Source organism: Chiloscyllium plagiosum, chromosome 12 (genome assembly GCF_004010195.1).
Source record: "Chiloscyllium plagiosum isolate BGI_BamShark_2017 chromosome 12, ASM401019v2, whole genome shotgun sequence".
NCBI lineage: Eukaryota > Metazoa > Chordata > Chondrichthyes > Orectolobiformes > Hemiscylliidae > Chiloscyllium > Chiloscyllium plagiosum.
In genome coordinates, this window is record NC_057721.1 from 7,161,170 (window position 1) to 7,188,447 (window position 27,278).

At 41.0% G+C, this 27,278-nt stretch overlaps 1 protein-coding gene across 1 annotated transcript; it reads left to right on the forward strand.

The window, feature by feature from the left end:
* Nucleotides 1-25,510, forward strand: itm2bb (integral membrane protein 2Bb). Its single transcript, XM_043700379.1, has 6 exons — nt 1-215; nt 7,419-7,556; nt 17,451-17,660; nt 17,966-18,076; nt 24,016-24,166; nt 24,942-25,510. Exons 1-6 carry the CDS (start codon nt 129-131, stop codon nt 25,028-25,030), a joined length of 786 nt encoding a protein of 261 aa, XP_043556314.1. The 5' UTR covers nt 1-128; the 3' UTR covers nt 25,031-25,510.
* Nucleotides 25,511-27,278: the final 1,768 nt, after the last annotated feature.

The window sequence follows — 27,278 nt, forward strand, 5'->3', positions numbered from 1 at the left end:
CGGTCGGATTTGTGTTTGGGAACTGCGTCAGGCGGCTGATTTCCAGTCACGGCCCGCAGTGAAGTGGGCGGATTTCGCGTGGACCGAGCAGAGCTGCGAGATCTGTGCTGCTGGGCTTCGCTGGCGCCATGGTGAAAGTCTCCTTTAACTCGTCGTTGAGTCAGAAGGAGCCCAAGAAGGAAGAGAACAACGAGGCGCTCATCGTCCCCGACAAGGTGCGTTTCCCAGGGAAAGGGAGGGAGGGATGGATTGTCCGTTGTTTGCAGGCAATTCCCGGGCCTTGGAGGGAGAGTCCGGGCGGTGTTTTGGATCCGGGCTTTCGCTTTCCATTTTGTGAGCCGGAGTGTAGCCTTCGGAGGCCGGAAACTAACTGTTCGCCTTTCGGTGCGCCACCCGCCCCTGGGGTCACCGTCCCCGTTCTCGTGTGTGCGGAGTCAGGACTTGGACCGTTCGCTGTAAAATGGCTGACGGTGTGGCTGGGCCTGGGCCTGGGCCTGTCCTGCCTTACCCTGACCCCGTCCCCCTCCTCCCTGTGGAGGAAGCAGCGGCGTCACCCGGGGGGGGGGAACTGCACGCACACTCGGCGATCACCAAGTGCCTTGTCTCCGGGGCAGCCAAGCTTCTGTTTTTGGTGTGAAGGAAATCCGATCTGGATGTGGCGAATGTTTCCTCAGTAGGCGGGGTGCTACTGGAGAGAGAGAGAAAAATCACTTAATCTCATGGCAGGAAATTGCTGAACGCGCTTACAACTTTCAGATTCAGCACCAATCTTCTATGTCACTGTTGGAATACTTTGGGATCGGGGAAAACAAGGACAGGACAGATTAGCAATTAAGATTTCTGATGAACTGAATTTTAAAAAAAGATCCAATTTGAAATGGATTAGCTGCGAAGACCATGAATTAGATCTCTTTAAGTGGCAGAAAATATAACAATGAAAAAGTTAAATTGCTGTTAGCTATCCAGTAAGCGCTTGCACTTCAAACCAAAAATGCGAACTCGACTCTTCCTCCTTTTCTGGTTGTTATTTCAACGAAGATATTTAAAGATTCTGCTTAGTTTCTAAAAGCAACCCCCTGCAAATTTCATTGCACCTTCGTAGATTTGGCAATCTTTTGATTTTTCATAATGCAGGAGGCACACAAAGAAAGTAGTCCCATAGAAGGACTCCTGGTTTTGTTTTTGATAGACTTTCCTCTTTTCATGATAGATACAGGCAATCTTGTCGACAATTGATCTTTGACTCTCAGATTGTTAAAGAGCAGGAATGTTAAGACAAAGGAACCTTGCTAAACCCCACAGTCCTGTTCCCATAACTTGAGCAATGCAAATGAACATAGCCTGTTCTCAAATACAGTACCTGTAAACTATCAAATGTGAAAAATATAGGTACTTGAAAATCTTTTTATTGATGTTTTCAAACATCTTTTGAGAATTGCAAGAAAAATTTAAGCTGCTCATCCCACCCCCAAACTGACTGTTTTTACTGACTTTCAGTTTAATGTGGAATATTCTTTCAGAGTACTTACAGCATGTCTCCTCAAGATATTTAGGAGTTAGAGGTGCTGGTGTTGGACTGAGGTGTACAAAGTTAATCACACAACACTAATTTATAGTCCAGTAGGTTTATTTGGAAGCACTAGCTTTCGGAGCACTACTCCTCATCAGCACTACTCCACAACTATCTGATGAGGAGCAATGCTTTGAAAGCTAGTGCTTCCAAGATATTTAGAGAGGCCATTGTAATACAAGGTGTGAATACCTCGCCACCATTCCAGCAATACAGGAATTCACATCTATCTGATAGCTTGACTTTAATAGCCTGTCTTTTCACAATTTAAGCTAGATTTAAAAACTGATTTCCAAAATAAAAATGGTTTTGTATGTATTTGGAATGCAATGGTGATCAAAGGTTTGTCAAATGATTTTTAAAAATGGCTTTTTGAATAAGGAGAGGTGGAAGCTTTATGGACGGAATCCCAGAATGAGAGATTTAGGTGTTCTTCTCGCTGATAGTCACTGGGTTTGCTGTACAGTTTGGAGTGTTTCCCTTTAGAATACTACTTCCAAGACACTACACACAATCACTGTGAAATCTTGGTACACGAGGTTTTAAGAAATATATTAAAGGAGGGTAGAGGGATGAAGAGTTTGGAGGATGGAATGACAGTGCTTATGACCTTGACACAGCCACAAAAAAGCAAGAGATTTAAGGTTGTAAATTTGCTCGCTGAGCTTGTAGGTTTGTTCTTGGATGTTTTGTCACCATGCTAGGTAACATTATCAGTGAGCCTCTGGTGAAGTGCTGGTGTTCTGCCCTGCTTTCTATTAATGTGGCTTGGTCTGTTAAGGTGAGTGATGTCATTTCTGGTTCTTTTTCTCAGAGGTTGTTAAATGGAGAAACCAGCACAGCAGATGCTGAAGATTAGTGTTGAGAGAGTGGTGCTGGGAAAGCATAATAGGTCAGGCAGCATTCAAGGAGCAGGAGAATCAACATCTCGAGCATAAGTCCTTCATCAGGAGTCCAAATTGATGTGATTATTGATGGAGTTCTGGTTTGAATGCTAGGCCTCTCAGAATTCCAGAGTATGTCTCACATGTAACACACAGGCGAAGGAGGATGCCACTTTGACTGGGATAACACATCCATTCTAGGACAGGCTAAACAGAGACACACATGGAAATTCCTAGAGGCCTGGCATTCAAACCGGAACTCCATCGATAAACTCACTGATTTACCCATTTACCAACCACTGAGGAAAAGAACTGGAAATGATATCACCCACCTTAACAGACCAAGCCACATAAGTAGAAAGTGGGACAGAACACCAGAGCTTCAAAGGCGGCTCACCTGATGATGTTACCTAGCATGGTGACAAAATGTCCGAGAACAAACCTACCAGCTCAGCGAGCAAACTTATAACATGAACCTCAACTTGAGCTACAAATCTTCTGAAAAATCACAAGCAAGTGATTAAATATGGGGATTCACGGGAATTCCCACTTTGAATGTCTTGGAGTTTTATGTAGCCAGAGGATATTATAGTAATGGGAAGGATTTGGTAGAAGTTGGATAAAGTTTAAAATAAACAACATAAGTTTATGTTTGGAGGGTCAGGAGACTATGTAAATCCACAAGGATAGGTGATTGGTCATATTCTAAAATACTTAAAAACTCACTGACTATGATATGCATTATATCGATGTCACATCAAGTCCCACTACCTGATGTACGTTTTGCTGTGTTTTGTGTCCAATAACTTGAAGCATGCTATTGACAATTTGCCAGAAATGTCGCTGACACTGTAATCTGGTCTCAGGATTATTAGTAACGCTATGGGAGTTTTGTGATGATAATTGGTAGGTTTTAGATTAGATTACTTAGTGTGGAAACAGGCCCTTCGGCCCAACAAGTCCACACCGACCTGCCGAAACGCAATCCACCCATACCCCTTACCTCACACTATGGGCAATTTAGCATGGCCAATTCACCTGACCTTTGGACTGTGGGACGAAACCAGAGCACCTGGAGGAAACCCACGCAGACACTGGGAGAATGTGCAAACTCCACAGTCAGTGGCCTGAGTTGGGAATTGAACCTGGGTCTCTAGCGCTGTGAGGCAGCAGTGACTGTGCCGCCCTTGGACTTTCATTTCCAAGTCCTGTCATACCACTGAATGATATTAGGGTAGTGTTGCATAATGAAGTGCTTCTGTTGAATGCTGTTAATTGGACATGAAACATAATCAGCAACAGCTGTATGAATTCCAGTTATAACATCAATCTTGAAGTTCTTTATGTTTATGTAACTAGACTGCACTGCAGAGATTTCTGCATCTTTGAAACCTGAGACAACACTTACATGTATTGTATAATTAAAATATTCGACAATATTTTACATATTCTAAAAATTGTGTTGGAGCGTACAGCCCAGACTTGCCCAGAACACTTTTTCATATGAGGAGGTACAAAGAAGTTTGAAAATTGAGAACATTTTCACTTAGAGCAAAAAGTATAAGGTGGATTTCATAAATTGTCTATTAACAACAATTGGGACCGTGATCTATCTTGACTGTTCCATTCTCCCTAAATTCTGACAGGTGTACAATATTTGACATCCAACATTGGACAATCAGAAAATTCCTAAATATTTGGAAATCTGAAGCCATGAGAACATGTTCACCTCAAACTCTAGCTGGTGAATCCATCACTTTCTCTTTTCTAGTCTAAACCTTAGCCACACTAATAGTCATATTTGACCCTGGGGTTAGCTTTCAACCACATGATGTAATGTTGCCTGTGTCCAGCTCACCTTCAGTTATTTCTGACTCGAGATCTGACAGTTTTGTTTGCAAATTCCAGTCCAGCCTCCTTTGTCCTACTCTGTGTAAACTTGAGGTGTGTTTCCTGGATTCATTTAAAGAGTTGGATAGAGCTCTCAAGTGGAATCAAGGGTTATGGAGATAAGGCAGGAACAGGATACTGATTAAGGATGATCAGCCAAGATCATATTGAATGGTGGTGCAGGCTCGAAGGGCAGAATGGCCTACTCCTGCACCTATTGTCTATTAATGTCCACCAAATGTCCTTGCCATCAATCTGTGCTAACTCAGCTGACTCACAATGAATGCATCTTTTTAAAACACTTTTTTTTGTTTTCAAACCAGGCTGAGAAAAGGTCATTTCAACCTTTTCCTTTAGTTCAATCTCTCTAATCCTGGCATCATCCTTGTAAATCTTTTCTGAGCCCCTTCAAGTTTAACAACATCTTTCCTATAGACCTCCAAACAAACAACTTTGACTAAATTTTTGATCCATCTGCAATAATATTCCCTTATGTGGCATGGTCCATTCTGTTCCGTTGTGTATTTTGGGATGCTTGTGTTTAAAACTATGAATTAGTGATGCAGATTTTTTTGTTGGAAAATAAATACATTGGCTTTATACGTTTGGACCAAGGCTGTAAAATTAAATGATGCTTATTTCCATCTGTGCAATATTGGCAAGCTCACCCTGTCGTACTGTTTTCCTTCCTCAGTCGAAGCAAAACTATCAGGCACAGTATAGTTTTACCTCCTCCATGTTTATTCCGGGCCTTGGAGGGAGAGAGAATGATCGCCCGTGTGCACAAAGACATGAGTTCACTGTCTTTTTAGATTAGATTAGATTACTTACAGTGTGGAAACAGGCCCTTCGGCCCAACAAGTCCACACCGACCCGCCGAAGCGTAACCCACCCAGACCCATTCTCCTACATTTACCCCTTCACCTAACACTACGGGCAATTTAGCATGGCCAATTCACCTAACCCCTGCACATTTTTGGATTGTGGGAGGAAACCGGAGCACCCGGAGGAAACCCACGCAGACACGGGGAGAATGTGCAAACTCCACACAGAGAGTCGCCTGAGGCGGGAATTGAACCCGGGTCTCTGGCGCTGTGAAGCAGCAGTGCTAACCACTGTGCTACCGTGCCGCCCATAACAGCAGTTTATCAATGAATTCTTTTCTGCTTTTCTGGAACAGCAGTTTATCAATGAATTAAATAGTCATTTTTACAGCAACATACATATTAATTGGGTGACCATTGGAATCAATTAGTATCAATAGCAGAGACCAAGCCCTTTACTGTTATAAGATGAATGTTTTTAACCTTGTTAACTGGATTCATACAGTGGATACTTTTCTTCTTGTTAGCTGACCTTGCATATTGAATGCTTCCAAAATTGTTAAATGGCTCTACATAATGAATGCTTTTCCACCTTGTTAACCTATTCCCCTTGACTCCAGCACCCCATTGTTAACTGTAAGTTCTTCTCTGATCTGAGTCATGCTCGGCTGAATCTCTTGTTTCACAAAACTCAGAACGGTTTCATTGCCTGCTTATACCCTATACATGCTCAACCCAGCCCAATTCACCTGACTAGAACCAAAATCCTCCTGAATGTTTCTCCCAATTCCAGGCTCTTTGTTGGTTTTCATTCCTTAAACCTGTTTTCTGAACTTCTCAGCTTGCTCTTTATTCATTCCATGATAATCTGTAGTCCTGAATTTAATTTTTTGCCTCCTGATATTGTTCTGCAGCCCCTGGCCTCTTAAACAATTCCAGCCATACATTCCTGTTCTGTGCACACACTTGCTGTTCAACTCCCTTGCTCCAATGTGAATTACTTCACTTTATTTAAAGCAATCTATTTACTAATCCCAGACTTTCAACTAAATTTTTGGTAATTTCCCTGCATTCTCATTTTGTCTTTGTGCCTGTTCCTTAACTTAGATATTCTGTGTGGAAATTGATCTATTGGGGCAAACTTCCCAATTATAAAGATGATTAATTGAGTTTAGATTAGATTCCCTACAGTGTGGTAACAGGTCCTTCGGTCCAACCAGTCCACACCGACCCTCCGAAGAGTAACCCACCCAGACCCATTTCCCTCTGACTAATGCATCTAACACTACGGGCAACTTAGCATGGCCAATTCACCTAACCTGCACATTTTTGGACTGTGGAAGGAAACCGGAGCACCCGGAGGAAACCCACGCACATACAGGGAGAACGTGCAAACTCCACACAGGCAGTCACCTGAGGCTGGGATCCTGGTGCTGTGAGGCTGCAGTGCTAGCTACCCATCGAACCCAAAAGTCTGTCCACTGGCTGACTGCAGCCCGTGCCTCCCCCCCCCAGAGGTCAACCTGGTGTCGGGTAAAAATAGATTTTGAAAAGCAAACTTGCTTTTTTGTTAGGCCTCTTTTTAGACATGTTAACTGGGTGCTTGTCAGAAGACAATCATGACCTCAAATTGCTGAAAATGATTCAATAAATCAGAAGTTGCTGGAAATGCACAGCAGATTTGGAACCATCTGTGAAGAGGAATCAAAAGTTAACATTTTGGGTCTGGTGACCCTTGCTCAGAGGACCCAAAGAATGAACTTTGTTATATAGCATCTGCAGTTCTTTCAGTTTTTATCACCCAAATAAAGCCTAGTTTCATGTCTACCACATGGGGAGAGATGCAATGTTGTGCATAAACTATTATCTCAGTTTTCATTGAGCAGATTCCTTCTAGTGATTTAAACCAATGTGTTTAGTATCCAGACAATTTGAAGTCTTGTTTTGTACTTTGGAGTCGTGAATAAATCAATAATATTGAATTGGACATCTTTGAGTTCAATTCAGTACTGTTTCTCATCAAATATCCAATTTAATTTAAATGTTCCCAGATTTGTGGTTTAAACTATCTGATTAATTTACAATTAAACAATATACAATCAAAATGTATATCATTGGTAAAAGCAAGTCATATTCACTTCAGTTAAGGGCAACTGATACATTAAGAAATTGAGTTCTCTGCAGATTTACAACGTCATTAACACTTGTTTTGATACCATACTGAACCAGCCCTTTTCTCTTAATACACAGGATCCAGAGGATGTTGTTGTTGTTCCGTTTCGACGCCAGTCTCGTGTTTGGTGCTGGTGCATGTGTCTTGGACTAGCTCTCATGCTGTCTGGTGTGGTGGTTGGTGGTGCATATCTCTACAGATATTTTATCTTGCAGGTAGGAGCGTGCCAAATAAACTGATTTTAAATGTAAGCTGAAATAAAAGTACTGTAAGATGCAGTGATGACCGTATCCATGTATTAGTTACATTTACAATAGTGTAGAATCCCTGGAGTGTGGAAATAGGCCCTTCGGCCCAACAAGTCCACACCAACCCTCTGAAGAGTAACCCACCCAGACCCATGCCCCAACTCTATTATTTTACACATGCACCTGACTAATGCACCTAATCCACATATCCCTGAACACTATGGGCAATTTAGCATGGACGGTTCACCTGACCTGCACATCTTTGGATTGTGGGAGGAAACGGGAACACCTGGAGGAAACCAACGCAGACACTGGGAGAATGTGCAAACTCCATGCAGACAGTCAGAGATGTACAACATAGAAACAGACCCTTTGGTCGGTATTGATGAGTTGGACCAGATATCCCATCCTAAACTAGTCTCATTTGCCACCGTTTGGCCCATATCCTTCACAACCCTTCCTAATCATATACCCATCCAGATGCCTTTTAAATGCTGCAATTGTACTGCCATTTCCTCTGGTATTTCATACACTACCCTCTGCGTGAAAAAGTTGCCCCTTAGGGCCCTTTTGTATCTTTCCCCTTTGACCCTAAACCCTCGCCCTCTAGTTCTGGGCTCCCCACTCTCACCTCAGGGAAAAGATCTTGTCTATTTATCTTACCCATGCCCCTCATGATTTATAAACCTCTCAACCTCTGACTCTCCAGGGAAAACAGCCTCCAACCCTGGCAACATCCTTGGTAAATTTTTTCTGAGCCCTTTCAAGTTTCACAACATCCTTCCGATAGGAGGGAGACTAGAATTGCATGCAATATTCCAAAAGTGGCCTGACCAATGTCCTATACAGTTGCAACATGGCCTCCCAGCTCCTTCACGCAATGCTCTGATGAATAAAGGAAAGCATACCAAATACTTTCATCACTATCCTATCTGCCTGTGACTCCAGTTTCAAGGAGCTATGAACCTGCACTCCAAGGTCTCTTTGTTCAGCAATACTCCCTAGGACCTTACCATTAAGTGTATAAGTCCTGCTAAGATTTGTCTTCCCAAAATGCAGCAACTCGCTTTAGCTAAATTAAACTTCATCTGCCACTCCTCAGCCCATTAGCCCATCTGATCAAGATGCTGTTGTAACCTGAAGTAACCTCCTTTGCTGTCCACTACACCTCCAATTTTGGTGTAATCTGCAAACTTATTAACTGTACCTCTGCTCACATCCAAATCACTTATATAAATGATGAAAAGTAGTGAACCCAGCACCAAACCTTGTGGCACTCCACTGGTTTCAGGCCTCCAGTCTGAAAAACAACCCTTCCACCACCACCCTCTGTCTTCTACCTTTGAGCCAGTTGTGTATCCAAATGGCTAGTTCTCCCTGTATTCTGACAGATCTAATCTTGCTCCCAGCGGGAACCTTGTCGAATGCCTTACTGAATTCTATATAGATCATGTCTATCGCTTTGCCCTCATGAATTCTTTGTTACTTCAAAAAAAAATCAGTCAAATTCGTGAGACATGATTTCCCATGCGCAAAGCCATGTTGACTATCCTTAATCAGTCCTTGCCTTTCCAAATACATGTAAATTCTGTCCCTCAGGATTCCCTCCAACAACTTGTCCACCACTGACGTCAGGCTCACTGGTCTATACTTCCCTGGCTTATACTTACCACCTTTCTTAAATAGTGGCACCACGTTAGTCAACTTCTAGCCTCTGGCACCTCACCTGTGACTATTGATGATACAAATATCTCAGCAAACAATCATTTCCTTAGCTTCCCACTAGGTTCTAGGGTATACCTGATCAGGTCCTGGGAATTTATTCACTTTTTTGTGTTTGAAGACATCCAGCATCACCACCTCTGTAATATAGACATTTTTCAAGATAGATCTAAATCCCTACATTCTACAGAAGATATCCATGTCCTTCTCCACAGTAAACACTGATGCAAATTACTCGTTTAGTATCTTCCCCACGTCCTGCGGCTCCACACAAAGGCTGCCTTGCTGATCTGTGAGGGGTCTAGTTCTCTCCCTAGTTACCCTTTTGTCCTTAATGTATTTGTAAAAACCCTTTGGATTCTCTTTAACCCTATTTGCCAAAACTATGTCATGTCCCCTTTTTGCCCTCCTGATTTCCCAGTTAAGTATACTCCGACTGCCTTTGTACTCTTCTAAGGATTCACCTTATCTATCCTGTCTATACCTGACATGTGCTTTCGCCCAAGGTTGGAATCAAACCCATGTCCCTGGTGCTGTGAGGCAGCAGTGCTAACCACTAAGCTACTGTGCTGCATCTATTAAATATATTTAGCTCTTTTGTCCAGTAAAAACAATTTTTTCGGCAAAATAAACAGCAAAAACATTCACTACTGCATTGCTTAAAATAATTTCCTGTTATGCAATAACTGTGTACTAAATTCTATTTTTGTGCTGTGTAATTTAAAATTTAAATTCTTATACTATACCTTTTGTAGGAGGAGGGGAAAATTGAAACAGTACCATAGCGAATTATAGGATGAAATGACATGTCAAATTAAATTCAATGCAGTAAAGTTTACAATGTCATGCACTTTTGTCGGACAAAATGAGAGACAACACATTAAAATTTATACACTTTTTAATAAGTGCAAGGTCAGGTGGACAAAGGGTGTTTGTGTGCAACTAAACGAAGGCACAATAGTTGAATAAAGTTGTTAAAACGTGGGCTCCTGAAGTTCATAATTAGAGGCATAGAGTTTAATACAAATAGCACACTATCTTAATCCCCAATAAAATGCAATTTTGGCAACAGCTGGAATGTTGTGGAAAATTCTGGGCAAATGACATAGTCTTTCAAGCTTTTACATCTTTTTGTAAGAGATCTTTTGGAAGTAGGTCAACAGGAGTCCATAATGCATATGAGACAGGGGAGACTGGATTTACTACACTTGCATCAATTTAAATCCGGATTCTACCTGACAGTAAGTCCATTTGAAATTCAATACTTCGTGTCGTGTCATGTTAACAAACCCCCCCCCCCCCCCGGCTGTACCACAGTCACATACAAATCATCATTATAGGCAGATGTTTGGTCTGCACATGATCATAGATTCTTAACTGATCTATAAACAAGCTTGATAACCATTCTGTTCGAGGGCAATTAGCGATAGTCACTGAATATGCCATAATGCCAGCGATGCCTGCTTTGCGTGAATAAAACTGAGTTAACAATGCAAAGATTATTTTTGTCAAAAAGGAATAATTTAATGATACAAAATGAAACAGAAAATGTATTCCATGCTTTGGACGCCTAGAAATTTGTTTTAGTTTCAGAAGCTCAGCGGGTCTAGCAGCATCAGTGAAGACAAAGCAGATTTAATGTTGAGTTCAGAAACCTGGATTTGTAGAGAGAAAGCAGAGTTAACTTTACAAATGCAGCCATACTGGAGTTTCTCCAGCAGTTTCAGATTTTTCTTTTAGATCTTTAGCATCTTTGTTTTGTTTTATTGTAAAGACTGTTTATTTTCTTTAAGTAAGAGACATTGAATATGTGTGGAAATCATGTAAGAGTTTTACTTTTAACACACCTTTCTCATCTTTCTATGCTATAACCTGTGTTTTCATCAACTCTGGACACATTTTTTCAGGAAGGATATTTATCTTGGGATAAGGTGTGAAAAGGATTTATAAGAATATTACAGTGATTGTGACACTTCAACTCTGTTGTGAAATTGGAGAAGCTGGGGTTCTTCCTTAAAGAAGATTGAAGGCAAATTTATATTCACCAATAGTTATGTTTAAAAGACAATTGGTTAAATACAGTATTTGAATGTAAACGATTGAATGTAAATGTTTGAATATGCATGATTAACAGGGTATGGAGAAGGTGTAACTGTTGTCTCAAGGGAGTAAGGTGATGCTGAATGGCCTCTAATGTTAGGCGTATTAGAGATAATGCCGGTAAGATAAGGGTGTGGTTTTTCATTCATGAGATGAGGGCATCGCTGGCTCGTCAGTATTTTTTGCCCAGAGGGCAGTTAAGAGTTAGCCACATTGCTGTCAGTCTGGAATCGCATCTAGGCTAGACCAGTTAAGGATGGTAGTTTCCTTCCCAAAAGGATGTTAGTGAACCAGATGGGTTTTTCTGACCATCAACCTGGTCATCATTAGACTCCTAATTCCAGATTTTTATTATTGAACCAAAATACCATCGTCAGTATTGGTTGGATTCAAACCCAAGTTCCCAAAATATTACACAGGTCAGTTGGGTTAACAATCTGGTGATTAATACCACTCGACAATCACCTCCCTGATATGATGAACATGTGAATTGTGGTATTGATGCCATTAGAGATTTGGTTGTTGGAGGGACAAGACCAGCAACTCAACATCCTGGGATGGAGCAATGTGGGACAGGGGGGTGTGCAAAAATGGAGGTGGTCTCGCATTTAGTTAGAATTAATTATTACAGTAAGGAGGGATTATAGTAGTGATGTTAAATAAAGACTTTGTGGATGGAGGTTAGGAATAAAAATGAGGCAGACTCACTGTCAAAAAGTGTGGTGCTGGAAAAGCACAGTCGGTTAGGCAGCATCATTCAAGGAGCAGGAGAGTGGGATTCCTGATGAAGAGCTTATGCTCAAAACGTTGACTCTCCTGCTCCTCAGATGCTATCTGACTGGCTGTGCTTTTCCAGCACCACACTTTTTGACTCCAGCATCTGCAATCCTCACTTTCTCCTGCATCTTCTAAGTAAAGATAGATGTGAAGCACTCATTTAATACTCTACCAATGTCCTCTAACTTCATGTACAGATTCTCTCTCTAGTCCTGATTGAGCCCAGCTCTTTCTCTGGTAATTCTGTTTCCCTGATATATTTGTAGAACATCTTGGGATTCTTCCTAATCTTGCTTGACAGATTTTGTTTTCCCCATGCTTCCTCTTTGTTCTTCCAAATACTTTGATTTGCCCCTTGAAGTTTTTATATTGCTTTAGGTCCTGAATGTTCCTAAACAGGTAGATGGTTTTTTTAGATTAGATTCCCCACAGTGTGGAAACGGGTCCTTTGGCCCAACCAGTCCACACTGACCCTCTGAAGAGTAACCCACCCAGACCCATTTCCCTTTGACTAATGCACCTAACACTATGAGCAATTTAGCATGGCCAATTCACCTGACGTGCACATCTTTGGACTGTGGGAGGAAACCGGAGCACCCGGAGGGAACTCATGCAGGCACTGGGAGAATGTGCAAACTCCAACAGTCACCCGAGGCTGGGATCGAACCTCGGACCCTGACACCAACCAGCCCAGAGCGATCCCTGAAAGTAATTAGGCAAGTTAATGTAGTTTAGGCATATAGGATACTTGCCTTTCTCGTCAGCAATAGATTATAAGAGTAAGAACATTAAGTTGGAGATGTACAGAACTTTGGTACAGAACATCTGTACAGCTCCAAAAAAAACTACAAATGCTGGAATCCAAGATAGACAAGCAACAGGCTTGAAGAACACAGAAGCCAGGCAGCATGGAGTAGTGTGTGCAGAATTGGTCACCACAGATGAGGAAGTGAGTGATTGCACTGGAGTGGGTGCAGAATAGATTTGCCAGGATGTTGTCTCCGATGGAACATTTCAGCTGTTAAGAAGACTGGGTGAGCTCAGGTTGTTTTCTTTAAGCAAAGAAGGTTGAGGAGGGATCTGTTGTGAGGGACATGGAAAGGGTGGATAGAAAGCAACTGTTCCCTCAGTTGAAATGTCAAGAACAAAGGGGCACACTTTAAGATGAAAGGCAGACATTTGGAGGGGATTTGAGGAAAACTTTTATTTTTCACCCAGAGGATGATGGGGTCTAGAATGCATTGTCTGAGAGGATAGTTGAGGCAGTAACCTCACAACCTTTCAAAAAGTATTAGGATGAGCACTTAAAATCTGAACATTCAAGGCTATGGGACTGGTACAGATAGTAGTGTATTTGGTGGACCAGACTTGATAGGTCACAAAGCCTTTTCTGTATTATATGATACTAACTACCATAGAGCTGGTGCAGTCAAGAAGGAGTCCATTGCTGCTTGTACCATTCTTTCTGGGAGGTAGAGGAACAGAAATAGGTCTCTGTTGCCCATCATAGATTCTGCTCTGCCATTCAATGAAATCATAGCTCATCTGATAATCCTGAACTTGCTTGTCTTTTTCCCCTTAATCCTTGATTCCCTATGTAACATGGGAGCAGATGTAAAAAGTCTTGAATTTCTACATGTTTTAATTGAAAAAAAATTCTGGACCCAAAACATTGGCTCTGCTTCCTCTCCACGGATGCTGCTAGATTTGCTGACTCTCTCCAGCATTTTGTTTTTGCTATGTGTTTTAATAATTGGGACGCAATTAAGGTATGATAAAGTTAATAAACACTTGAAACAAAAATTATGCAACAACAATTGAGACGACTTAGGAAAAAGGAAGCCAAATGACCATGAAGTAACTATTTTCAAAATTTTGGATTTGCTGCTTATTATAATGTACACCTGCTTGTAATGCAAAATTATTTATAATCGAGCCATAGAAGACAGTTGTCAGTGCATATGTAGGAATTTGTTTCACAAAAATGTGATCAGTTCTCTGGAGAAAAGCAACTGTTTTGTTCTGGTCTTTCTTTGAGAGACCCTAATGAGTTGTGAACTCCTGCACTTCGTGGAGATATCTGTAGGAGTATATGCAGCCATTGTCCTTTCACATGTACCCTTCATTGTGCCACAACTGCAAAGCATACTTAAGGCGCAAAAAGCTACAATAATTAAACAAGAGGTGAGGTGGTCAAGCCAAAGTACATGGCCTTTCTGTGGACATGGCAACCATAGATGCTAACCAAAGCTTTTAATATTTGTTCAGTAGTTCTTTAAATAACATGGAAAATGTAGATCATAAATTAATATTTAAATGACTATGTAGTGCCAGCTTAGTTTTGCCCACATTGCAGCTTGGGAGATAGCAGAATCATAGAAATGTGTAAAACAAAAGACCATTTGTGTTTGGGGGAGGAAAACAAATTATCCAGCCTATCTTGCTTCCCAGCTCTTTGTCCATAACGCAAAGTAGGTTGCAGTGCTTCAAACATAATGAATGGCGAACACTTTCAATGGTGAGCAATGTATCTACCTTGGAATTACTTGTTCAGTTAAAAGGGTGGTTGCGTCGTTCAGAATTGCCAAACCATAAATGGTAAGCTGTTGAGTGTGGTGCTGGAAACGCACAACATGTCAGGCAGCATCCGAGGAGCAGCAGAATCGACGTTTCAGCATAAGCCCTTCATCAGGAATGAGGCTTGTGGGCCGGGGGGCTGAGAGATAAATGGGAGCAGGAAGGGGCTGGGGGGGAAGGTATCTGAGAATGCAGTAAGTGGATGAAGGTGGGGGTGAAGGTGATAGGTCAGAGAGGAGGGTGGAGTGGATAGATGGAAAAGGTGATGGACAGGTCAAGAGGGTGGTGCCGAGTTGGAGGCTTGGCACTGGGATAAGTTGGGGACAGGGTAAATGAGGAAACTAGTGAAATCCATGTTAATCCTGTGTGGTTGCAGGGTCCCAAGTTGGAAGATGAGGCATTCTTCTTCCAGGTGTCAGGTGGTTAAGGTTTGGCAATGGAGGAGGCCCTGGACCTGCATGACTTTGGTGGAGTGGGAGGGGGAGTTGAAGTGTTCAGCCACGAGGCGGTGAAGTTGGTTGGTACGGGTGTCCCGGAGATGTCCTCTGAAACGATCCGCAAGTTGGCGCCCTGCCTCCCTGATATAGAGGAGACCACATTGGGTGCAATAGATACAATAGATGACATGGTGGAGGTACAGGTAAATATCTGTTGGATGTGGAAAGATCTTTTGGGGTTTTGGATGGGGGGGGGGGGGGGGGAAGGTGTGGGTGCAGGTTTTGCACTTCCTGCAGTTGCAGTAGCAGTAGCAGGGGTAGGTGCCAGGAATGGGATGAGGGCTGGTGGGGAAGCAGATCTGACTAGAAGTCGCAGAGGGAATTGTCTCATTGGAATGCTGACAGGTGGGGAAGGAAATATATCCCTAGTGGTGGGGTCTGTTTGTAGGTGGTGGAATTTGGGGAGAATGATGTAATGTATACGGAAGTTGGTGGGGTGGAAGGTGAGGACTGGGGGTTCTGTCCTTGTTGCATTGGGAGGGGAAATCGTGGCCGAAGAAGGAGGCCATCTGGGATTTTCTGTGGTGGAATTGGTCATCCTGGGAACAGATCCGGCAGAGGAATTGGAAATGAGGGATGGAGTTTTTACAGACAGTATGGGAGGAAGTGTAGTCCAGGTAGCTGTGGGAGTCGGTTGGTTTTTTTGTAGATGTCTGTGGTTAATCAGTTGCAGATGATGGAGAGGTCTAGGGAGGGGAGGAAATGTTTGAGATGATCCAGATGAATTTGAGGTCGGGGTGAAAGGTGTTAGTGAAGTTGATGAACTGCGCAACCTTCTCATGGGAGCCTGAGGTGGCGCTGATACAGTCGTCTGTGTACCGGTGAAAAATGTGGGGGGTGCTGGTGTAGTTGTGGAAGATGGACTGTTTCACATACCCGACAAAGAGACAAGCATAGCTAGGGCCCATGCAGGTGCCCATGGCACCCCCTTTTGTTTGGAGGAAGTGGGAGGATCGGAAGGAGAAGTTGTTGAGGTTGAGGACCAGTTCAGCCAGATGGATGAGGATGTCAGTGGAAGGTTACTGGTTGGGATGGCATGAGAGGAAGAAACGGAGGCTTGGAGACATTTGTCATGGAGGATAAATGAGTACAGGGATTGGATGTCCATGATGAGGAAAAGGCGTAGGGGGCCAGGGAAACGGAAGTCTTGGACGAGGTGAAGGGCGTGGGTGATGTCATCCGCCTTCGCCAAACCCTAACCACCTGACGTCTGGATGAAGAACCCCATGTCTTCTGCCTTGGGACCCTGCAACCACATGGGATTCATGTGGATTTCACCAGATTCCTCATTTCCCGTCCCCACCTTATCCCAGTCCAAAGCCTCCAACTCAGCACCGCCCCTCTTGATCTGTCCATCGTCTTTCTCATCTATCCGCTCCACCCTCCTCTCTGACCTATCACATTCTCCCTCACCTTCATGTATTTATTGCATTCTCCACTACAATCTCCCACCCCCCACCCATTTATCTCTCAGCCCCCAGCCCACAAGCCTCATTCCTGATGAAGGGCTTATGCCCGAAACGTCAATTATCCTGCTCCTTGGATGTTGCCTGATGTGCTGTGCTTTTCCAGCGCGCCACTCTTGACTCTGATCTGTAGTTCACTTTCTCCTCATAAATGGTAAGCTGTTTTAAGTTCTATTTAGACAACATTCATTTAATAGGCCCTATTTTCATGAATAGCAACTGGGGAGTTTTCACTTTGGGTCTAATCTGAAGTCACAAGTTCTGTAGGACCTAACTACTGCTTTTACATGAGTTATAGTGGTAAAACTTGATTTGTACAATATTTCTTCATTTGAAGTTTTACTTTCCAATGATGTGACCTGTATTAATTGAGGACTTGATTGATATAAGCAGTTGAAAATTCTATTCACTTTCATTTTAGCTTGATTATATAGCTGCTATGTGAATTCCAAATGCAGGTGGTTTCTATTTGGACTCTGCTGGCATCTCCTCCCTTAATCAGTACAGTTTGACAACACTAAGAATACCCTTTCCAAAGTTCATTTCTTAAGCTTCTGTGTTAATCTCCTGAGATCATTTGCAGGTTTTTCGAATTCCAATCAAAGTTGACTTGATTATTGTTTTCCTTAGTACTGTCTCGTTTCTCTGGCAGAAAAAAAATCAACCTGTCCTCAAAAGTTTATCAAACATAAACATTTGTTTCTCATGGTAATTTCTTCCAGGAAGGTGAAGCCTTCTTTTGTGGCCTAAAGTACATTGATCCTGAAGATTATCTTGTCCAAGATGTTGATGTTGCTCCACAATTGGCTCCATACCAATCGATTAAAGAAAACATCAGGATCCTCAAGGATGATGGAGTTGAATTGATCAATGTACTTGTCCCTGAATTTGCTGATGGCGATCCAGCAGATATTGTTCATGATTTCCACAGGGTCTGTATTAACTGCCATGCTTTTCATATCAATTTGAATTTTGGGGTTCATTTAACAATTTTTTTTCTTTTATAAATTTGCTTTATGACATACTTTACAAAATAATTAAAACTGAATTATCAGTGTCTGTATAAATTATATGTATGCAAAAAAAGGAGTAAAATTGTCCAAATGTGAAAAAGTAGGAGATTTTACTTTAATGAGACACTATTTTTCAGTCAACTCGTACTCCTAATTTAATCTGTTTAGCATAATATTGAAACCAGGTGAAACTGGCTTAAGGGCCCTCAAATTTTCTTTCCTAGGGTCTCACAGCATATTTGGATCTCAGTTTGAACAAATGCTACATGATTCCACTGAATTCAACTATTGTCATGCCACCCCGGAACTTGTTTGAATTGCTAATCAATGTCAAGGTATGTAAAGCCCAAAATTGAGGTACTGACTTTCTGGATTGAAAATCCATAGAGAAGCATTGACACATTGATTCTCTGTCTAATGCAGGTCTTTTGAAGGTGTAATGTTTGGAGAATGTTTCTGATTTCCTGTCTGGTAGATGGTACAGTAATCCATCACGTAGTTCTTGAATTTGACCCTTGCTTAAAATGGCCTTGACTTGGTTCTTTGGAATTATCATTAGTCAAATTTGTAGAATAACAAGAGAAAAAGTGAAATTCTAAAGATACAGTGAATGCAGAAATATATTGTTGAAGCCTCAATAGTTGTGCTATTGTGCTGTTAAGCCAAAAGAAAGATATTTTTTGTGATAGTGGGACTTGTGGTTGTGGGCCTGTACTGTAACAGTTTAGCTGTTTAATGGTATTTAAAAGTCTCTTAATTCAGTATCTCAATTTAGGTATCAAGGTGGTTGCAATTCTGAGGAAATATTTCGGTTGACTTTGCTATCCACTTATTATTCTCCATTCCTTAGTTATTGAACTTGTCTTCTCTCCTCCACTTTTATTCTAGTCAATGGGTTTTATGCTATGCACCTGATGTTGTGTTTTGTGTTAGAGTACAGGAATTTTTTGGGAAATTAAGTTCCTTACATTTCAGTTACTAAATAAAGGAGAGCAGGAGAAGATTAGGCACGTTGGAAAGTAGAAAATAAGTGACACTATCTCCCCCTCCAACCATACCTCCACCACCACAAGAGAAACTGACTTGGGATGTTTATTACCTTGTGGTAAAAGAGCAACTCCATGCAAGGTGATTTCTCGTCATGCAAGTTGATAGGCTGTTATTAACTGAAATGGTGAAATTCAGCTTGTATATTGCCTATTGGTTAAACTGTAAATAACTTGATGCCAATATATTTGAAGGAGGAATTTGCTAATTATTTTCTCTTTGCGTTTTATATAGAATGCTCCTTTTTATATCCCGAGGATGCTGCTTGTTGAGACGTACTTGTAATATCAGCTAAATGAGTTACATTTATGTAAATTTGCTTAGGATTAAAATAAAATTAGATGTATAGAGCAGTTTTTAATTTCTGTGGAAGTAGAATCAGACTCTTTCTTTCTGTAGGATTTTTAAATGAAATTACTGCTCTAAATTAGTTTGTGATAAGGAATCTTCCTCTTCATTTTATAGATGCTCTTGAAAGCAATTTGATTTATTGTCCTATGTATCTTAAGTACAATCAAAATTGCAAGCAGATCATACATACAAGGAAATAGATCATGGGGTGTTTGGATAGAGTAAGGCATACAAGGTTACGGATACACAAGAAGTGTGCAAAGGCAAGATCGGCATTAGATTTGAAATTGGAAGTCCATTCACCAGTCTAATAACAGCAGGGAGAATTTGTATTTGAATCCGTAGGTACATATGTTCAAGCTTCTGTATCTGCTGTCGGAAAGAAAAGGTTGGAAGAGATTATAACCAGAGTGAGAGGGGTCTTTGAAGTCTTTCTGCAGCAACGGGAAGTATAGATGGAGGTCATGGAAGCGAGTTTATGAAGTTGAAGGAGTGTACTGTACCTTTTGAGAATGAAAGCTGGCAAGCACTTGTCATGTGACTGACTCGCAGTCAGTGTGCTGGAAAATTGAAAAAATGTAACATTTGACTGTAACCTAGATACCTCAGTTGTTTTCACAGCCATTCGAATTTAACCAGTTTACATTATGCCCGAAGATACTAAAACCCCATCGAATTTGGATTTTACTGTTTTTGACAACATTGAACTAATGAGATGATCCGATGTTTGGGGTATAAAGAAAGCAAGCATTTTGGACAGTTGGCCAGAAAGAGCACCAACTGTCATTGAAAGACTGCTATTCACCACATTCTCTGTCAAAGGTACCTTTTTTACATGAAACATCTTGGCAGCAGAAGACCAAAGATGACCCAGGGAGATCTACAAACCGAGGAAGATTGACATCAGAGATGATGGCCGCTATCTAGTTTTGAAAATTAAGTTGCTGTAAATTTAATAGGGGCTTTATTGGATCAGTTTTCAGAGTGGGAGGTAGAGAACAAATCTTTGAGGAGGGAGGGTTAGAGTTGTAAATAAATGTTGTGTTTTCACTTTGAGTTAAATAATTGTTTTTTTTTGTTAAATAGTGGAATTTGGGTAGTTCTGTCACTCATACTTTAACGGATTATGAGGCGAGGTGAGCTTTTGTGTGTTTGGTTTAATTAGCAGAAGGGTTTACCACTGTTGTAACAGGATGTTGGCTTTCATGATTGTCTGGGCTGCCTACATACTTTCCTGTAGTTCCGGTCCTGGGCAGAGCAGTTGGCTGTACCAAGCTGTTAAGCACCCAGTTAGAATGCTTTCTAAAGTGCATCTGTAAAGGTTGCTGAGGGTTCTTGTGGACGTACAGAATTTCCTAAGCCTCCTGAAGAAGAAGAGGCATTTTTGTACTGCCTTGACTGTCACATCTGCTTTGGAGGTCAGGGGCAGATTGTTGATAATCAATTATTGTCACTCCAAGGAACTTGACAGTCTCTGCCTTCTCCACTGATGTACGTAAGGGCATATCCTCCATCTTTCTTCCTGAAGTTAATGATCAGTTCTTTTGTTTGGTGGACGTTGAGAGAGAGTGTGTTTTAATTTTGCCATGACACCAAGCACTTTTATCTCCTTCCTGTATTTTGACTCATTATTGTTTGATATCCGGCTTACAATGGTGGTATCGACAGCAAACTTGTAGTTGGGATTTGTGTGAAATTTGGCCCCACAGTCATGTGTGCGGGGAGAACAGTAGGGTGCTGAAATCCTTGTGGGGCACCAGTGTTGAGTATTTTTGTGGAAGGTGTGCTATTGTCTGTCTTCACTGGTTGCAGTCTGTGGGCCCGAGAGCTGAAGATCCAGTTGCAGAGGTCGGAGCTGAGACCTAAGTCTTGGAGTTTTGAGATGGTTGGGATTATAGTGTTGAAGGCAGAGCTGTAGTCTATAATAGGACTCTGTGGGTATTCTTATTGTCCAGGTATTCTAGGGCTGAGTATAGAGGTAGGGAAATGGCATCTTCTATGGACCTGCTTTGCTGGTAGGCAGATTGCAAGGGTCAAGGTAGGCCTGGAGGCTAGAGTTGATGTGAGTTACGACTAACGTGTGGAAGCACTTCATGATTATGAAGGTTAAAACCATCAGGCGGTAGTCATTGAGGCACATTACATGTGTTTTCTTCAGTATTGGGATGATGGTGTCCTTTTTGAAGCAGATGGGGACTTCAGATTGTAGCAAGGAGAGGTTAAAGATGTTAGTGAATACTTCTGTCAGCTGGTCCACACAGGATCTGAATGCGTGGCTGGGGACTCCATCTGGGCCAGTTGCTTTCCTCAGGCTTACTACCGAGAAGGCTGATCTGATGTCTGCAGGAATGACGGAGGGAGCAGGTATATCTGGGGCTGTCAGGGCAGGTGACATCACACTATTGGCGTTCTACTCTAACTGAGCATAAAAAGCATTGAACGTATCAGGGAGGGCTATGTTTTTGTCTGCTATTTTGTTCTGCTTCATTTGTATTCCATTATGTTCTCTAAATGGACTATAAATTGACATCCTAATTGGACTCTTGGCTTAATAATGTGTTGCTGGAAAAGCGCAGCAGGTCAGGCAGCATCAAAGGAACAGGAGAATCGACGTTTCGGGCATAAGCCCTTCTTCAGGAATGGCTTTCTTTCAGGCTTATGCCCGAAACGTCGATTCTCCTGTTCCTTTGCTGCCTGACCTCCTGCACTTTTCCAGCAACACATTTTTAAGCTCTGATCTCCAGCATCTGCACTTTCTCCTATCCTAATTGGACTCCCAATGGAATTGGGAATTTGTGTACACATGAACACAAAGCTCTGTTGTGTGATGAAATTTTAATTTATCATTCATGTAGATTTGGTTTAATTTTTAAATGCGGTTTTTCTTACTGATTTATTCACAAATTACTAGACGATTCCAATTAAATATGCCAGTGTAGATAATTGATATATAATTTCTTTCAAGACTGTCTTCAGGGATCTTTACAGTAGTGTTATGAAGATGTGGGTGCACTGTACCTTTTTAAAGTTAACAGCTAGCAGAACTACCTGATAACACGAAATGTTCTGAACAAAATATTTTGGTCCAGCAACTACTGTAGCTGGTTGCCTAGAGACAAAAACAAATTTGAATTAGGCCAATCAGTTTAAATTGTAACCTAGAAAAACCAAACTCCAATCAAGTTTGAATTTAGTGTATTGACAATATTAAAAGCCAATGATCCAATCGATGCTTTGGGGGTATAAGACAGGGAAAAATTTAACCATTTGGTGTCAAGTCACCAGCATGTACAGACTCTTCGAAAAATAGCTCTCGATCAGTGACTGGTGAAACAGAAATTCCTAAGAAAAGAAGACAGAGGAAGATCTAAAGAGAAGATTTGACAGTTGGATGGTTTTGAAATTTGAATTTTGCTAAATCTTAATCAGGGGTTTTATTGGATGAATATTATAGAAGGTAAGCTAAAAGATAGGTTGGAGGAAGGAGTTGTAAATAGCTGTTAATTATTCTTTGTTATACTTTAAGAAATAAAGTTGTTACTTTTTACTTTGTTCTTGGCTTCTCGAATTTTCAGATTACTGCACAGGATAAATCTTTTCTGTGTTGCTATTTTAAATTGAGCAGGAGGGTTTACCCCGTGACATGGCAGTGGCAGTCGTGCAAACTGTCTAGGTTTGGATCATCATGTTGTACTGTCAATTCAGTGTAGTTTCTTAGAACTATACATTCTAAGGCCAACTAGAGAGCGAGCTGTTAATGTTTTTGAATTAATGATCTCGTCATAAAGAGCCCTCGAGGCAAGAATGATCATAATATGATAAACTTTCACAGTCACTTTGAGTGGGAGAAAGCCATTTGGCCCATCAGGTCCACAGTGACCCTCTGAAGAGCATCCCACCTAGTTTTAAAACAGTATGATGGAGAAGTGACAAACTTGATTTCCTATATCTCATTAATCCTTCTTAAAAACAAAAGACATTTTCATCCTGCACTTACCAGGATAATTTGCAGGGGAGACCAAAATGAAGGGGAAATATCATTTATACTGTGTCTTGGCAAGTGGACTCTGGTAAAGGTGTTTCCACTGAGAATGCACCAGTTAATGATGACTGACAGGTTTGTAGTTAACTTTAATTTTCAACCAGGCAGGTTGATTCTGAGAAATGGATATAACCAGTTTTGTGAGGAAACAGTCATAGAACATAGACATGTTTTTTGCAGACAGAAAGAACAAGGTCTTGTGTATTAATGCTTTTCAGTACATGGAAGTGTGCCACAGTGAGCAGACTGACGACTAAATAATGTATTCCATGAGAGGGAGAGATTCAGAAGAATTCACCATCATTACTTATTAAGAAATGTGAGGATAGTATCAAATTAAAGGAAATGCAATCTGTAGCGTAAGCATTTGAAAGCATTATAGGCTGGACAAAGTATAACACCCTTTGCTGTGTGAAAGAGACTGAGGTAAGCAGCATAGCTTTAGTCAAGATAGCTTTACAGAATTAAACTATATGTAAGAAACATTTTAATGTTAAAACGTACTGAACACTGTGATCTTTCCTAATCAAAAGCACAACTGAGAGTGGTATGTCAGAAGATTTCGCAGACATTAGAAACCAGCAAATGAATGACTAAAAATGAAAGTGAAGTTTAATGACCACTAGCTATAAACCCTTAAAAGCAGAACAGTTTAAAAAGTCAAATTGACAAGTATTGTTGGAGTGTGGCATGGAGATGAGAAGGAATTTTTCTCGATATCATTAAACTTTGAACTCAACTGACCAGAACTGGATAGTGAAGAGATGTAAACAAACAATCTTAAATACTTTACAAGTGATTGCTAACAACTTAAGCATGTACTTAATTAAACAGGCTGGTACCTACTTGCCCCAATCTTACTTGATCCATGAAGAGATGGTGGTTACTGATTACATTGAAAATGTGGACGAGCTTGGATACTTTATTGCTCGCCTTTGTCGTGGGAAGGAGACCTTCAAGCTTCAACGCAGAGAGCTTGGTAAAGGTAATTTATAAAATGTAGAATATCTTAATTGTACTTTTTTTTTTAAACAGTTCTAAAACTGGTCTAATCTAATCTGGACTTGATTCCTGGTGGATAATGTATTAATTTTTTTATATTAGTTGTGAACTTTATAAATCACATCTGTTCCTGGCTGGGAGGTGGGTGAATAGCAATCAGTATAGATCCTGAATTCCTTCGAAAGATCTCCTCTTATAAAGTGACTGTTGCGAGAGACAAAAGTAAAGAATGATTATCATCCCTTCATAGACTGAATAACCTACAATGATCTCCATAGCTCGGCTTGTGTGTAGGATGATCATTTTGATTGAGGTATGGCAAAGTTACTAACAGGCTGAAGATAACATGGGTGAGGAGGAGAAAGCAAACAGTTGTTTTTTCTTATGACTAATCTGCAGCAAAAATACTGGTGTCGCGTGGGCATGTTCTGTTTTTGATAATGTAATATGGTCCTGTCTAGTGCTTTGAGAATATATATTGGATTGACTAATTTAAAAATGTTGTATTGACTGACTTGCAGCAATATTGCTCAAAATATAATGCTGTGCAGTTGCATTATCACAGATGAACCGAAGATAGTTTAAAAGCACAAATTGATGCATGACTGGCACTATTAATCAGGTTCTCCAGCAAATTTTGTAAGTTTCAGTAGAAAGTGAAAGAGTATGCATGCATCCAGAAGGAGAAAACTTAGCTACACTTTTGAGCCAGTATGTTGCAAATAGGACTTTGCTTAATTTTCTTCTCTCCCTCCTAGGTATCGAAAAGCGAGATGTAAAGAAATGTTTCTCGATTCTCCATTTTGAAAGCCGGGTTGCAGTTGAAACTCACATTTGTGAGCAGTAATGACAGAAGACAACCAATGCAGGCTCAGAGCTGAGCCCAGAAAATCACTTCCTTTTTTTCTGGTGTGCAATGCATTTATCTTTTTTAAAACATAGTGATGAAACAGGGTTTATTTTGTACATCTGCAATTTTCATCTCAGCTTAACTACTATTGGAAATGTAAGGTGCAGGCAGATTTCTAAAGGTGCAATAGTAGATTGTGAGAAAAGGCTAGCCATCAAGATTTTTATTAATTCTAATAGTAGACTATGTACTAGACTGGAATTTAATCCACCACAATTAACACTTTCTTTGCATAGGTGGGAAGAAAACTGGAGACTATCCCATCTTGTTCTTTTCCATTTCAAATACCTGCGTATTAATCTATATACACTGGGGTAGGGGTGGGAAAGAAAAAAAATGTTATGATAAACCCATACTGATTTAGTGTATATAACCGGTATACGGTATAATGTAACAAAATAAAATCTTTTAAACTTGTTCTGTGGGATGTTTAACAACTTGTATTTGCATAATATCTTAATGTATGGAGAAGCATCTCAGGGCGCTTCACATTGTAATCCGTCAAAACACAGACTGAGCCAAAGGAGATATTGGGAAAGACAACCCGCGCTTGTTTGGAGGTAGATTTTTTTTTAAAAAAAGGCATTCTACTGTATAAGATTGAGATTCTCCCAAAGCTGGGCAGTAATATTCTTTGTGATTCGTTGATCAGCGCTATACACAGGTTTAGTGGTATTCTTGCTAAACTATTAAACCAGAAACCCAGGTAATTTTTGAGGACCTGATTTTGAATCCCCCCATGGCAAATAGTGGAATTTTAATTCAGTGAAAGTCTGTAATGAAGTCTTTTTGATGACCATTGTCGGAAAAACTCATCTAGCTCACGAATGTCTTTTAGCGAAAGAAACTGCTGTCCTTACCTAGTCTGCTGTGACCCCAGATTAACAGAAATGTAGTTGACTCTTGACTGCTAATCTAGCCGGTGTGCCCATATCCCATAAATCAGCATTAGAAAGAAATACTACATTGAGCAATTTATTTACTAACCAGCAGGTGCTTGAGCTAAATGGAAGAACTGACGCTGATTCACTGGTGATGGTTGGACAAAAGAGATATAGAGAATATCTTCACATACTCTTCTTGTCTGTAGACAGAAAGTATGAGAAAAGCAGCCTGAGACCATTCAAGGTGTTATCAATGCTTGGGAAAAGCGTGTGAGATTGCAAACACAGAGGATTTAATTGGAGGTGATCTGAGTTTACAGAGAATTCGTGGGATGAAGGAGAATGGGACTTGGAAACTAGGATTTAATTTTACTGTTTATCGTGTGACTGCTTTTGGAAGGTCAGCAATACATTTTGAATAAGTTGATGGGGGCAGGTATTTTGTAAAAGCATGCTTTTAAGGCGAATAATTTGGCTAACTAATGGGAAGTGAGGATACCCACCATCGACAAGACAAGATAGCATGATGGTGAAATACTCACTTACCTATTTGCCACCAGCCCTAATAACACTGAAGAAACTCAACAGCAATCAGGACAAAGCACGCCCCTTGATTGGCACCACACCCACAAGCATCCAGTCCCTCCACCACTGATACTCAGCATCGTTGCATATGATCTACAAAATGTAGTGCAGAAATTCAAAGATCTTCAGACAGCATCTTCGAAACCCATGGCCACGTCCACCTAGAGGGATAAGGACAGAAATTCATGGGAATACTTTTAATTTCCCCTCCAAGCCACTCACCGCCCTATCTTTATTCCTTCACTGTCGCTGGTTTGGAATCCTGGTCATACTTCTCTGATGGCATTGTGGGTTCATCTAAAGCAGATGGACTGCAGTGGTTCCAAAAGGCAGCTCACCTACACCATCTCAGGGCCAAGTAGGAATGGGTAATAAATGCCAGCTAGCAAGCATGCCCATGAGAATTTTTAAATCAAGCTGAGTTGAACACGGCAATGAGGATTTGCATGATCTTGTTCAGATGGTCTTTTCCATTTTGTTCTCATTTGTTCTTACTTTCATCTTGACAACCAGGCCCCCTAGGTGTTCCGTAGTGATTTTGTTTTTCATGTCAACTTGTATTTGATTACAGTGTGATCTGCTGTACTGTGGGAAGAGCAGTTTGCGATTGTACAGCTTACAAGTGTAACCATATTTTTCTGATTTCTGGTCACTTTAAATTTTCAGTACTTTGTTTGAATTTTGTTTTCCTCTCCATATTTTAGTTGGCTCCTATA

What these genes read in the sequence shown, in the direction of transcription:
- itm2bb (XM_043700379.1), top strand. Translation starts at nt 129, where the DNA reads ATGGTGAAAGTCTCCTTTAACTCGTCGTTGAGTCAGAAGGAGCCCAAG. An exon ending in AATTGCTAATCAATGTCAAG is followed by an intron (nt 18,077 to 24,015) that starts GTATGTAAAGCC and finishes TTAATTAAACAG; the next exon opens with GCTGGTACCTACTTGCCCCA. An exon ending in ACGCAGAGAGCTTGGTAAAG is followed by an intron (nt 24,167 to 24,941) that starts GTAATTTATAAA and finishes TCTCCCTCCTAG; the next exon opens with GTATCGAAAAGCGAGATGTA.